Source organism: Girardinichthys multiradiatus, chromosome 15 (assembly GCF_021462225.1).
Source record: "Girardinichthys multiradiatus isolate DD_20200921_A chromosome 15, DD_fGirMul_XY1, whole genome shotgun sequence".
In the NCBI taxonomy this organism is placed as follows: Eukaryota; Metazoa; Chordata; class Actinopteri; order Cyprinodontiformes; family Goodeidae; genus Girardinichthys; species Girardinichthys multiradiatus.
The window spans coordinates 6,684,267-6,697,855 of NC_061808.1; the positions used below are offsets into that span (position 1 = coordinate 6,684,267).

General features: G+C 41.7%; 1 protein-coding gene across 5 annotated transcripts in view; it reads right to left on the reverse strand.

Moving 5' to 3' along the window:
• The window catches only part of tbc1d32 (TBC1 domain family, member 32), a 111,226-nt gene that overhangs the window by 51,922 nt on the left and 45,715 nt on the right, over positions 1-13,589 (reverse strand). For 4 of the 5 annotated variants that reach the window (XM_047388059.1, XM_047388058.1, XM_047388060.1 and 1 more), the window contains exons 24-27: positions 8,750-8,872; positions 5,815-5,923; positions 662-755; positions 411-563 (exon numbers count right to left, since the gene is read on the reverse strand). In XM_047388059.1, the coding sequence (XP_047244015.1) occupies positions 411-563; positions 662-755; positions 5,815-5,923; positions 8,750-8,872 (479 nt within the window). The remainder of the gene's footprint in view (positions 1-410; positions 564-661; positions 756-5,814; positions 5,924-8,749; positions 8,873-13,589) is intronic. The other variant, XM_047388062.1, reaches the window with a different exon arrangement.

Sequence of the window (13,589 nt, forward strand, 5' to 3'; positions counted from 1 at the left end):
CACATCTATCATATTCTGACTCTATTTCTTCTAAAAAAGCATGGAACATCCGATGCTTTAAGCCGCAATTGGGCTGCAGGCCGTGAGTGTGAGACCTAGAGGCTGATTAAGCTGAGACTCTGACATAAGAGCAAAAGGTCAGTCTACAAATAATTGCTTTAAGGAGGCTGAATACAAATACACCCCACACTCTTATTTTTATTTGTAAAAAACAAACAAAGAAAAGGGAAAAAAAAGGTTTTGTAACAAAATGTGAAAAAAGTGTCAACGGTGGGAAGACTTTTGCAAGGTACAGATCTACTGTATGACTGCTTTTTATACAAGTAAGTTTACTTAATTATTCACCCTAAAACTAAACACCATGTTACTAAATACTGGTTAGACAACATCAAAAAGATCCAGTAACTCACGTTTCCCACTTAAAGTGTTGGGTTTTGATTTTATGTCTTTGCAGAAATGTCTTCGGCAGAACTCTAACCAGCTCTCCTCACTCTTTGGTTCTTTCCATGGTGCCAGAAATGAACTAATCTCACAATCTGTGAATACAGAAAAGGATATTCCCCCTTTGTAAAAATAAGAAAATTAATGTAAGAAAAACAAAGGTAATAGCCACAGGTCATTTAAAAATGTTAATTGCGGAAACTGATAACATTTCTCTTACCTTGTGAGTCGTTTTGGAAATCTTGTAGGTTTAGAACGTAGCAGGGGGGTGGAGGGTGGCTTAAAAACATCGTCCAAGAGTAAGGATGTTCTCCCTGGACCAAAAGACACAATTACATGTTTCTAAAGTCACAAATATATATAACCAACCTGTAATGACTCCTTTGTCAGACCTGGAACAATTCATGTTTTCTGCATAGGTTACTAATTCATTCCGATCAGAAAACTATTTTCCAGGTTCTTAGTGTACCATTATCATGCACAGCTGGGCAACAATTGTTACACATCAGTGTTTAGGGCCAATATTTCTATACAGTATAAAGTAGCTTCTAAGGTTTTACATTTCATCATCACTGAGCATTTTGCTTGTGCTGAGATCTGGTAGAAGTTGTAAAAATATTTTAATGTGGTTTTGTGATTTTTCATTAATTTCAGAAGTTATGTTGTGTCTTTTGACTGAGCTCAGTGTGTGACCTTACAACAAAATACAGGTCCTTCTCAAAATATTAGCATATTGTGATAAAGTTCATTATTTTCCATAATGTAATGATGAAAATTTAACATTCATATATTTTAGATTCATTGCACACTAACTGAAATATTTCAGGTCTTTTATTGTCTTAATACGGATGATTGTGGCATACAGCTCATGAAAACCCAAAATTCCTATCTCACAAAATTAGCATATCATTAAAAGGGTCTCTAAACGAGCTATGAACCTAATCATCTGAATCAACGAGTTAACTCTAAACACCTGCAAAAGATTCCTGAGGCCTTTAAAACTCCCAGCCTGGTTCATCACTCAAAACCCCAATCATGGGTAAGACTGCCGACCTGACTGCTGTCCAGAAGGCCACTGTTGACACCTTCAAGCAAGAAGGTAAGACAAAGAAAGAAATTTCTGAACGAATAGGCTGTTCCCAGATTGCTGTATCAAGGCACCTCAGTGGGAAGTCTGTGGGAAGGAAAACGTGTGGCAGAAAACGCTGCACAACGAGAAGAGGTGACCGGACCCTGAGGAAGATTGTGGAGAAGGGCCGATTCCAGACCTTGGGGGACCGGCGGAAGCAGTGGACTGAGTCTGGAGTAGAAACATCCAGAGCCACCGTGCACAGGCGTTTGCAGGAAATTGGCTACAGGTGCCGCATTCCCCAGGTCAAGACACTTTTGAACCAGAAACAGCGGCAGAAGCGCCTGACCTGGGCTACAGAGAAGCAGCACTGGACTGTTGCTCAGTGGTCCAAAGTACTTTTTTCGGATGAAAGCAAATTCTGCATGTCATTCGGAAATCAAGGTGCCAGAGTCTGAAGGAAGACTGGGGAGAAGGAAATGCCAAAATGCCAGAAGTCCAGTGTCAAGTACCCACAGTCAGTGATGGTCTGATTGCCGTGTCAGCTGCTAGTGTTGGTCCACTGTGTTTTATCAAGGGCAGGGTCAATGCAGCTAGATATCAGGAGATTTTGGAGCACTTTATGCTTCCATCTGCTGAAAAGCTTTATGGAGATGAAGATTTCATTTTTCAGCACGACCAGGCACCTGCTCACAGTGTCAAAACCACTGGTAAATGGTTTACTGACCATTGTATCACTGTGCTCAATTGGCCTGCCAACTCTCCTGACCTGAACCCCATAGAGAATCTGTGGGATATTGTGAAGAGAACGTTGAGAGACTCAAGACCCAACACTCTAGATGAGCTAAAGGCCGCTATCGAAGCATCCTGGGCCTCCATAAGACCTCAGCAGTGCCACAGGCTGATTGCCTCCATGCCACGCCGCATTGAAGCAGTCATTTCTGCCAAAGGATTCCCGACCAAGTATTGAGTGCATAACTGTACATGATTATTTGAAGGTTGATGTTTTTTGTATTAAAAACACTTTTCTTTTATTGGTCGGATGAAATATGCTAATTTTGTGAGATAGGAATTTTGGGTTTTCATGAGCTGTATGCCACAATCATCCGTATTAAGACAATAAAAGACCTGAAATATTTCAGTTAGTGTGCAATGAATCTAAAATATATGAATGTTAAATTTTCATCATTACATTATGGAAAATAATGAACTTTATCACAATATGCTAATATTTTGAGAAGGACCTGTATGCTTCTAATGTTAATGAGGTTCAGAAAGCCAACTTTTTAATCCATTTTTCTGCCATTAGATGATGTGATCTTTTGAGAAAGTTTCAAAACAATGTATTTTGAGAAAGCAATGATGACTGCATGCATTCTTCTTGTTGCTTTGGCACTTAAAAGCAGTATGAGACATTATCTGATTCTTTGCCATTTTGCCAATGGTTTTTTTTGGCCAATCCCCACCCAACCCCAACCCCAACCACCCACCTCCACCCCAGAAGAAAACCTACACCCACCCTAACATTCGAACAAATCCCAGAACACATAAGGCATTAGACACCCAGGTTGACTTTGCCCCACCCCCTCCAACAGACCCTCCGCCCTGCCAGCAGAATGCACTCCTTGAAGGAGAGAGCACTTGCAATGAGATGGTACCTACCTGCTAGTTTAGGAGGCCCCTAAGCCCACCGATGCACCGAGGACCCCCCGGCCAGGGCCGGGTGGCAAAGCATGCACCGGCCCAAAAACCCCAACGGCATACCCGCCAGGACCCAAGCCCCCCAGGCCTTGAACTATTTTTGCAAATGGTTTGAATTGGATGCTTTATGAAAATAATAAAGGTCCATGTCAGAAGTATATGTATTAACCAGGCTGCCAAGTGTCTCTGTTAAAATGTTCTAGTTGCAAACAGACAGACTCAATTTGTATAGTTGATACAGAAAATAATAAATGAAGGGATAATTACATCCAGGCTGATGCTGTCTTCCAACTGTTGTACCCTGCGTTTGGGTCAGAATGCAGGGCTGAGTGCCATCTGACATGAGCGATGAATCAATATCAAAGTATAACAATGACACATGAGGTATAAGAAGCCATTCATAAGATATCTGATAATATAGTCTGTGGTTTCGATCATATTACTGCAGAACACCTAAACAATGTTAGTTTAAGGCTAGCTCCTCTTTTAGTGCTCTGTTTCACTGGTTTTATGATCCATGGCATACAACCAGATACAATGTTGTTCATTTTTCTAGTCCCAGTTATTAAGGACAAAGCTGGAAGAGTGAGCTGTCTGGATAATTAGAGGCTGATTGCACTTGCCAGTATTTTATCAAAGGTTCTAGAAAGAACCCTGCTTGACAGAGTAAGTGTGTGTATCTCTTTCCTAGACAATCAGTTTGGCTTCAAACTGAAAGCACGGTACTGACGTTTATATACACACTTAAGAAAATAGTAAGATGTTTGCAATAATTCCAGTTTTAGACACCATCATGTTCAACCTTTCTTGTGTACCCATTAATGGATTTTTCTTATTTGTTTGGGAGACTGTCCAGCATTTTAACAGAAAAAAATAACAAGCTCTCAACTAATTTACAATCTCCTCTTTGGAAATCTTTTTTTTTTTTTTTTATAATTTCCTTGACCTCAGCATAAATGAGTTCCTGTTTGTTATCAACATAAACAACACCTAAATAATTGATATCAATCCCAGAGCAGGCTGAATAAATAAGGCTGCATGCTTCAAAGGACGACTGAGGCAGTGCTGGTTTATCAGTACACTCGTTTCAGCTGTAAAAGAATTAGCTAGAGCGCAAGGGCAGAATGGAAACTGGCTAAAGGTTTATGCTTGAAATGCGACAATCAGGAACGATATGTTTTTGTTGATCACAATTAATAAAAGGAAGATTTAAAAGATAAAAACATTAAGTCATGCCAAAATGTTTCCTGTTCACCTAAATGTTTTTACACTTTATGAACACCATGGGTCTTCAGGTACTTCTCTCAAGTAATGCTTTAAGGATCTCTTACAAACTCCTTCAGAAATCCCCTAATTAGTAGAGTCTGTGTGTAATTTAATAACAGTATAAATCCATCTGCTCTCTGAAGCTGTCAGAGATTTGCTATCATGAAGACTAAGGAACACAGCAGGTAGGTCAGGGATAATATGTTGTGAAGACATTTAACACAGAGTTAGTTTATAAAACAATATCTCAAGCTTTGAGCATCTCACAGAGCTCTGTTCAAGCAATGTCCTAAAAATGTAAAGAGGACGGCACAACAGCAAACCACCCTACCAACCAACCACCTAAACTGACAGGCTGGTTAAAGAAGGCTTGAGTCAGAGAAGCAGCCAACAGGATACCACGTTGCCTTGATTCGATGTAGGAACGGTGGTGGCAGAATCATGCTGTGGGGATGCCCTCTTCAGTAGGGACAGCGAAGCTGATCTGAGTTGATGGGAAATATTGAAAATATTGCAAATATTGAAAAAAAAAAAACATTTATTAGAGACTGCAGTTCATTTTAGATTGGGTTGAAGGTTCATCTTCCAGCAGAAGCAGAAATACAGCCAGATCTGCAAAGGAATTATTCAGATCAAAGCTTGTCCAAATGTTAGAATGGTCCAGTCAAAGCAAGACCTAACTGAGAATTAATTGCAGAAAAAGGTGGTTTATCAAAATATTGATTAATGGTGGCTGTATAAAAATGCACACAACAGATGTTTGTGAATAAATTTAAAAAAGCCGTAAAGCATGCTTCATTTTGAATCAACTTCAGAATTGTGAGCTATTTCACATTAGCCTCATAAAATCCCAATAAATAAATTGAGGAATTTAGTTGTCATCGCTCTGAAAAATTATATATTTTGAATCTTAGTATTGATATCTCTGACCACCATCATCAGGGAAGTTGGGTGAAGTGTCTTGCCCAACGACTGAAACGGACAGAGCGGGGGTTCGAACCGGCAACCCGTTGTTGGTGCCAAGAGGATAAAACACAACCCCACAGTTTTAAACAAACCTAATTTATGCCTTCACAACAGGTCCATATTTAGTTACCAACTATCTCCTTTTCTTGAGTTTTGGCTTTGAATATTGGCCAAAGGTGTTGTTTTCACATAATGAAGTCCCAATAGAGCTGTGGGCTGTACATTTGTCATATTTAGTATACAAGTTGTTGATTAACTGTTGAAGGCATGCTTTCCACCTCCAAGGAGATTGTTCTGCCAAACTCTGCCACGGATCCCATGTGTTTGGGATCCGTGGCATCCCTAGGAAAAAGAAGCTTTTGGAAGCTGACCTCTTCTAGGGCTCGAGAGGGAAGCCTTCTCTCAGATGGACCTCCCACCACATTGACACGAACCAACATGTGATTCCTTTCCACGGACAGACTGTCAATGATGATTGCCCTGAGAGGAAAAGAAAGACCATCTTTTAAAAATAAGAAAACGGGTTACACTGAATGTTTGAAAGTTTGAGAACACTTGGATAATAAGTAACATTTGCTCAATACAATAAAAAAGGACAATGTCAAAAAAATAAAACTTTTAGGAAAAATTACTTTGATAATCATTTTTTATGACTATAAAAACACAGCAAAAGTAGCACAGTAATGTAAAGATGACAAAATCAACATGATCTGAATGGCATGAAAACTTATAGTTGGAGCCATTTGGACTTCAGAAACTAATCAAAAAGAACTATTTTGTTTTACTTGCCTTTTCAAAGGCCAGCAATAAAAAAGAGGGAATAGACAGGAAATTCCAACAAAAAATGGGTTAACTAACTCAAAGGTAAGTAACCAAAACACAAAGTCAGGATGACACCGAGCTGAAAAAGCAGAGAGAATAAACAAAAGAGCTGATGTCAACCATTATAACAAAAAAATATAAGGAGGAAGAAATAGCAGGAACTGGAAGCATAAATGAGCAGGTCATCATTTTCTAAAGCAGAGCGAGCACTCAAAAATGACATGTGAGCAGGCTCTTCAGGGCCATCTCCATTTGTAACCAATAGCAATAGTGGTGTCTGCAAAGTGTTTCCTAAGTGTTTCTTCAAGAGCTCGTGAAAAAACACTTTGGGAAATTGACTTTTTATTTATCCTTCCTTTCATTTCATTTTTTTGGGAGCAGCCTAAATCAACGTTTTTTAATCTTGAGAAATGACTGAATGTGAAAGTTTTCTGTCAAATCAAGATGATGCACAGAGAGGAAAAAAACCCCAACAACAGAAATGTGCTAAACTATTGAAACTTCTGATTGTTGGCTTTTAGAAAAGCTGCAACAATCAATTCGACATTTTAAATGCGCCACATATTAGCATACTGCAGCCACTAAGTCCAAATCTCAGCATACAGTTGACAGAAATGTCGGAATATAACTTTAAAGCTTTCATAAGAAGGGTGACCGGAGGGTGTGTTCCAACTACAGGGGGATCACACTCCTCAGCCTCCCTGGTAAGGCCTACGCCAGGGTATTGGAGAGGAGAGTCCAGCCGATAGTCGAACCTCGGCTTCAGGAGGAGCAGTGTGGTTTTCGTCCCGGCCGTGGAACACTGGACCAGCTCTATAACCTCTACAGGGTGCTCGAGGGTTCATGGGAGTTTGCCCAACCGGTCCACATGTGTTTTGTAGACCTGGAGAAAGCATTCAACTGTGTCCCTCATGGTGCCCTGTGGGGGGCGCTCCAGGAGTACGGAATCGGGGGCCCTTTATTAGAGGCCATCCGGTCTCTGTACAAGCGGAGCAGGAGTTTGGTCCGCATTGCCGGCACAAAGTCGGACCTGTTCCCGGTGCATCTTGGACTCCGGCAGGGCTGCCCTTTGTCACCGGTCCTGTTTATAACTTTTATGGACAGGATTTCTAGGCGCAGCCAAGGGCATGAGGGGGTCTGGTTTGGGGACCAGTGGATTTCGTCTCTTCTTTTTGCAGATAACGTGGTCCTGTTGGCTCCCTCTAGCTAAGACCTACAGCATGCGCTGGGGCGGATCGCAGCCAAGTGTGAAGCGGCTGGGATGAGGATCAGCTCCTCCAAGTCCGAGGCCATGGTTCTCGACCGGAAAAGGGTGGCTTGTCCTCTTCAGGTTGGAGGGGAGTTCCTGCCTCAAGTGGAGGAGTTTAAGTATCTCGGGGTCTTGTTCACGAGTGAGGGAAGAATGGAGCGGGAGATCGACAGACGGATCGGTGCGGCTGCCACAGTAATGGGGGCACTGTGCCAGTCAGTTGTGGTGAAGAGAGACCTGAGCTGAAAAGCAAAGCTCTCAACTCACCGGTCGGTCTACGTTCCTACCCTCACCTATGGCCATGAACTTTGGGTCATGACCGAAAGAACGAGATCCCGGATACAAGCGGCTGAAATGAGCTTCCTCCATAGGGTGGCCAGGCACTCCCTTAGAGATAGGGTGAGGAGCCCGTCATCCGGGAGGGGCTCGGAGTAGAACCGCTGCTTCTCCACATCGAGAGGAGCCAGTTGAGGTGGCTCGGGCATCTATACCGGATGCCTCCTGGACGCCTTCCTCGGGAGGTGTTCCCGGCACGTCCCACCGGGAGGAGGCCCAGGGGACGGCCCAGGACACGCTGGAGGGACTATGTCTCTCGGCTGGCCTAGGAACACCTTGGGCTACCCCCCGAGGAACTGGAGGAGGTGTCTGGGGAGAGGGATGTCTGGGTGTCTCTGCTGAGTCAGCTGCCCCCGCGACCTGGTTCCGGATGAAGCAGAAAATGAGTACGAGTAGTACGAGTAAAACTTTCACACAGTCTACCATCAACCCTTGTGACTTACCTACATAGTTTTAAGAATAGCTCTTGTAACTTTGGTGTTTATTCACATCAGTTGAGTTGCTTTGTGTGTAAAATAAGATTATAATGAAGATACATTCACATTTTTGTGCAATCTGAAAACACAATATATGATAGGAACCTTTCTACTGGACATTCAGCTAAGATCCAATGCAGTAGTTTGCAGTGGATATAATAAGCCTACATACACCTGTTAAACTGCTATGTTTTCAGTGGTGTAAAAAACATCCGTAGTCCAAAAACATCACTGTTAGGTTAACTGCCTTTAGGTATGTCTGTGTGTGCATGGTTTGAACTAAAGCAGTTTTGAGTTGTGATTTAGCTCAGAATGTATCGGCGATAAACTACGAACATGAATGAATCTGGTTCTGTGTGAAGTTAATTCTCCTAAACAGTGAACTTTCAGTACTTGTTTCAGTATTTGTTTCTGTCTTCATACCCCTCTGTGGTGTCTTGGTCAGCAATGTTTTCCCTCTGACTCTGTAGCAGCATGGAGCAGATGTGATATTGGCTCTCCAGCAGCAGGAAGGAGTCCAAGCAGCAGCAGAGCACACTGAGCAGTCTGGAGCAATGCACACAAACGAAAACAAAGACATGAAATTACAGGGAGGACTGGCAGACTGAGATACTGCAGCAGAACAGCACTACAGAGAATTATAAACTTTAATTTAGTACATACTACACTGCAGGGCAGAACCTCAAAGCCAAAGACTCCAATTGGACTTCTCTTTTGTCCCCTGGACCTTCTGGATAGCCAACACAATTTTGTAGCACCAGCTTGTTAAAGCCAATTGAGAGCTTTGTTCAGTGGGAGCCTTTGGGAAAATGTTCATGGTTCATTTTCAGATGCTGGTAAAGACAACAGGCTCCAGCAGCCTGATAAGATCCAGCAGCATTTTGAAATATTAAAGGAGCAGAAAAGCTGGTGAAAAGCAAAGCAAGCACTCTGTTTTAGACCGACATATTTGACTTAGTGACAGTAAAATTATTATAAACATAAAATATTCATCATATCTCCTCCCTTTTATCCAGCAGACTGATTTCAGCCTTTTATTTCCATCTCATTCTCTACAAGTATGCGGTACCGTATGTGTATGATTCTGTTCTACTAATAGGCTTTGTTTTCCATGTTGTGTGTGACCAGAGTGTTTGGTTTCCCATAGGAGACACCTCTCTTTCAAACAGTCGCTGCGTTTTCTGATGTTTGGACAGTTGCTTTGACTCCTCTGTGACTGACAACTCATTCTGACACCAGCACATCAAGAGACAGGGAGTTTGTCAGGGACTTATCATCCTCTGTTTGAAACAATTAAACAGACCTACAACTCTCCATTTGTGCTAGATGCGTTAAACTGATGGGACAGAGTGTCCCAAAAGTGCAACTGCTCTATTTTTAAAGCATGGCGATTAAGATTTCTGAGGGGTTTGTCTGTCTTAAGATTTTTATAACTGGTAATTTACTGATCATATTAGAGTAGTTTTCCTTTCCTTTGGTGGTCAGTCACCATTAGTGAACACAACATGCAAGTTTCTGAACTGACATACTGTACTTGTAGTTTTCTTTCACCCTGAAACCTAAACATAAGTAATAGCCTAATATACCATGCATTATCTCTGAGACAAATTTAGCTTTAAAAACCTCCATCCTTTCATCAATCCTCCTCCAGCACATCTGAGGCAAATCAGAGACATTCCCAAGCCAGTTCTGAGATATAATCCCTCCAGAGCGTCTCGGGTCTGCCCCAGTACGTCCTCCCAGTAGGTTATTTCCAAAATAACTCCCTAGAAAGGTGTCAAGAAGGCTTCCAGATGCCAAATCAATTCAACTCATACTTTTCAATGCAAAAAAGCAGCTACTCTAGTCTCAGCTCCTCCTGAGGGCTCAGTTCATAGTCAGTAAAATGTGATTATACATTGTAATACCAATATGTAAGCTAGTATTTTATTGTTGCTTTCTTAGTTGTTGCAATTTTTATTTTGTTATTTTTACCAATTTTCTTTTTGGTGGTCAGATTTGGATAGCTGATTGGACTAAGTTCTGCACAATAACCTCTATGTACCCCAACTGAGCGCACGTGTGCAGATGGCAAATAAAGATTCTTGAATCATGAAAAGTCTATCCTATAATCATGCTTCTACAACATGAAAAAATGGTTTTGTATGATTATTCTCAATTGAGAGGTTGAAATGTTTTCACTTAAGGTGAACAAATCATTTCAATTCAATTCATTTCAATTCAATTCAAAGATACCTTATTGATCCCCGAGGGGAAATTAAAAGTTAAAAGAACTGCATGAAACAAACCATCCATTTAAAACAGGCAATTACCTTCCTGATCATATGGGCCATACAGTGAGGAAAATAAGTATTTGAACACCCTGTGACTTTGCAAGTTCTCCCACTTAGAAATCATGGAGGGGTCTGAAATTTTCATCTTGGGTGCAAGTCCACTGTGAGAGACATAATCTTAAAAAAAAAAAAAATCCAGAAATCACAATGTTGTGTTACTGCTGCAAATAAGTACTTGAACACTTGTGAAAATCAATGTTAATATTTGGTACAGTAGCCTTTGTTTGCAATTACAGAGGTCAAACGTTTCCTGTAGTTTTTCACCAGGTTTGCACAAACAGCAGCAGGGATTTTGGCCCATTCCTCCACACAGATCTTCTCCAGATCAGCCAGGTTTCTGGGCTGTCACTGAGAAACACAGAGTTTGAGCTCCCTCCAAAGATTTTCTATAGGGTTTAGGTCTGGAGACTGGCTAGGCCACTCCAGAACCTTGATATGCTTCTTACGGAGCCACTCCTTGGTTATCCTGGCTGTGTGCTTTGGGTCATTGTCATGTTGGAAGACCCAGCCACGACCCATCTTCAATGCTCTAACTGAGGGAAGGAGGTTGTTCCCCAAAATCTCGCAATACATGGCCCCGGTCATCCTCTCCTTAATACACTGCAGTCGTCCTGTTCCATGTGCAGAAAAGCACCCCCAAAGCATGATGCTTCCACCCCCATGCTTCACAGTAGGGATGGTGTTTTTGGGATGGTACTCATCATTCTTCGTCATCCAAACACAGCGAGTGGAATTAAGACCAAAAAGTTCTATTTTGGTCTCATCTGACCACAGAACCTTCTCCCACGATGCCTCTGGATCATCCAAATGGTCACGGGCAAACTTAAGACGAGCATGGACATGTGCGGATTTAAGCATGGGAACCTTCCGTGCCATTCATGACTTTAAACTATGACGTCTTAGTGTATTATCCACAGTAACCTAGGAAACAGTGGTGCCAGCTCTCTTCAGGTCATTGACCAGCTCCTCCGGTGTAGTTCTGGGCTGTTTCCTCACCTTTCTTAGGATCATTGATACGCCACGAGGTGAGATCTTGCATGGAGCCCCAGTCCGAGGGAGACTGACAGTCATGTTTAGCTTCTTCCATTTTCTAATAATTGTTCCAACAGTTGATCTTTTTTCACCAGCTTTGCAGCCTGGTGGAGGTCTACAATTTTGTCTTTGGTGTCTTTGGACAGCTCTTTGGTCTTAGCCATTTTAGTAGTTAGAGTCTTACTGATTGTGTGGGAGTTGGACAGGTGTCTTTATGCAGCTAACGACCTCCAACAGGAGGTGCTTCTAATTTAGAATAATAGGTGGAGTGGAGGTGGACTTTTTACAAGCGGACTAACAGGTTTGAGGGGTAGAATTTTTGCTGATAGGCAGGCGTTCAAATACTTATTTGCAGCAGTAACACACAAATAAATTATTTTAAAAATCATACATTGTGATTTGGGAATTTTTTTTTAGATTATGTCTCACAGTGGACTTGCACCTAAGATGAAAATTTCAGACCCCTCCATGATTTTTAAGTGGGAGAACTTGCAAAGTGGCAGGGTGTTCAAATACTAATTTTCTTCACTGTATATGAGCCTGTAGAAGACAGGAGAAACCATGTGTAATGTGGTGAGCAGTCCCGCCTGGGTGGGATGCAAATGGTTATCCTAATGGGTGTGCAATTTGCTTTGCTTGGGTTGTTAAGAAATCAAACAATCTCACTACCAGTACAACTACGTTGAAATGCTGCATGAATGTGTTTTAATTATTCATTTTACGCAATCCACTGGTTAGCATTATATTGGAAATTCCCAAAGATGTACAAAGGGACACAAACTTTCATATAAAACAAGAAAAGGCTAGAAGGACAAAACAGAAATAAATTTTAGAATCACAATTGAGATAATCATCTGCATAAATGTTAAATATCGTCATTGTACCAGGCTTTATTTATATATGAATCATTTGTGGGAAAATAAGACAGCAATGTAAAGTTTACTTTCTTATCAAATATTCAACTAAATATAACAACATCATATCAATGAGACTTTGTCTTTGGATGTGGACAAGGGATATACAGGTCCTTCTCAAAATATTAGCATATTGTGATAAAGTTCATTATTTTCCATAATGTCATGATGAAAATTTAACATTCATATATTTTAGATTCATTGCACACTAACTGAAATATTTCAGGTCTTTTATTGTCTTAATACGGATGATTTTGGCATACAGCTCATGAAAACCCAAAATTCCTATCTCACAAAATTAGCATATCATTAAAAGGGTCTCTAAACGAGCTATGAACCTAATCATCTGAATCAACGAGTTAACTCTAAACACCTGCAAAAGATTCCTGAGGCCTTTAAAACTCCCAGCCTGGTTCATCACTCAAAACCCCAATCATGGGTAATACTGCCGACCTGACTGCTGTCCAGAAGGCCACTATTGACACCCTCAAGCAAGAGGGTAAGACACAGAAAGAAATTTCTGAACGAATAGGCTGTTCCCAGAGTGCTGTATCAAGGCACCTCAGTGGGAAGTCTGTGGGAAGGAAAAAGTGTGGCAGAAAACGCTGCACAACGAGAAGAGGTGACCAGACCCTGAGGAAGATTGTGGAGAAGGGCCGATTCCAGACCTTGGGGGACCTGCGGAAGCAGTGGACTGAGTCTGGAGTAGAAACATCCAGAGCCACCGTGCACAGGCGTGTGCAGGAAATGGGCTACAGGTGCCGCATTCCCCAGACCTGGGCTACAGAGAAGCAGCACTGGACTGTTGCTCAGTGGTCCAAAGTACTTTTTTCAGATGAAAGCAAATTCTGCATGTCATTCGGAAATCAAGGTGCCAGAGTCTGGAGGAAGACTGGGGAGAAGGAAATGCCAAAATGCCAGAAGTCCAGTGTCAAGTACCCACAGTCAGTGATGGTCTGGGGTGCCGTGTCAGCTGCTGGTGTT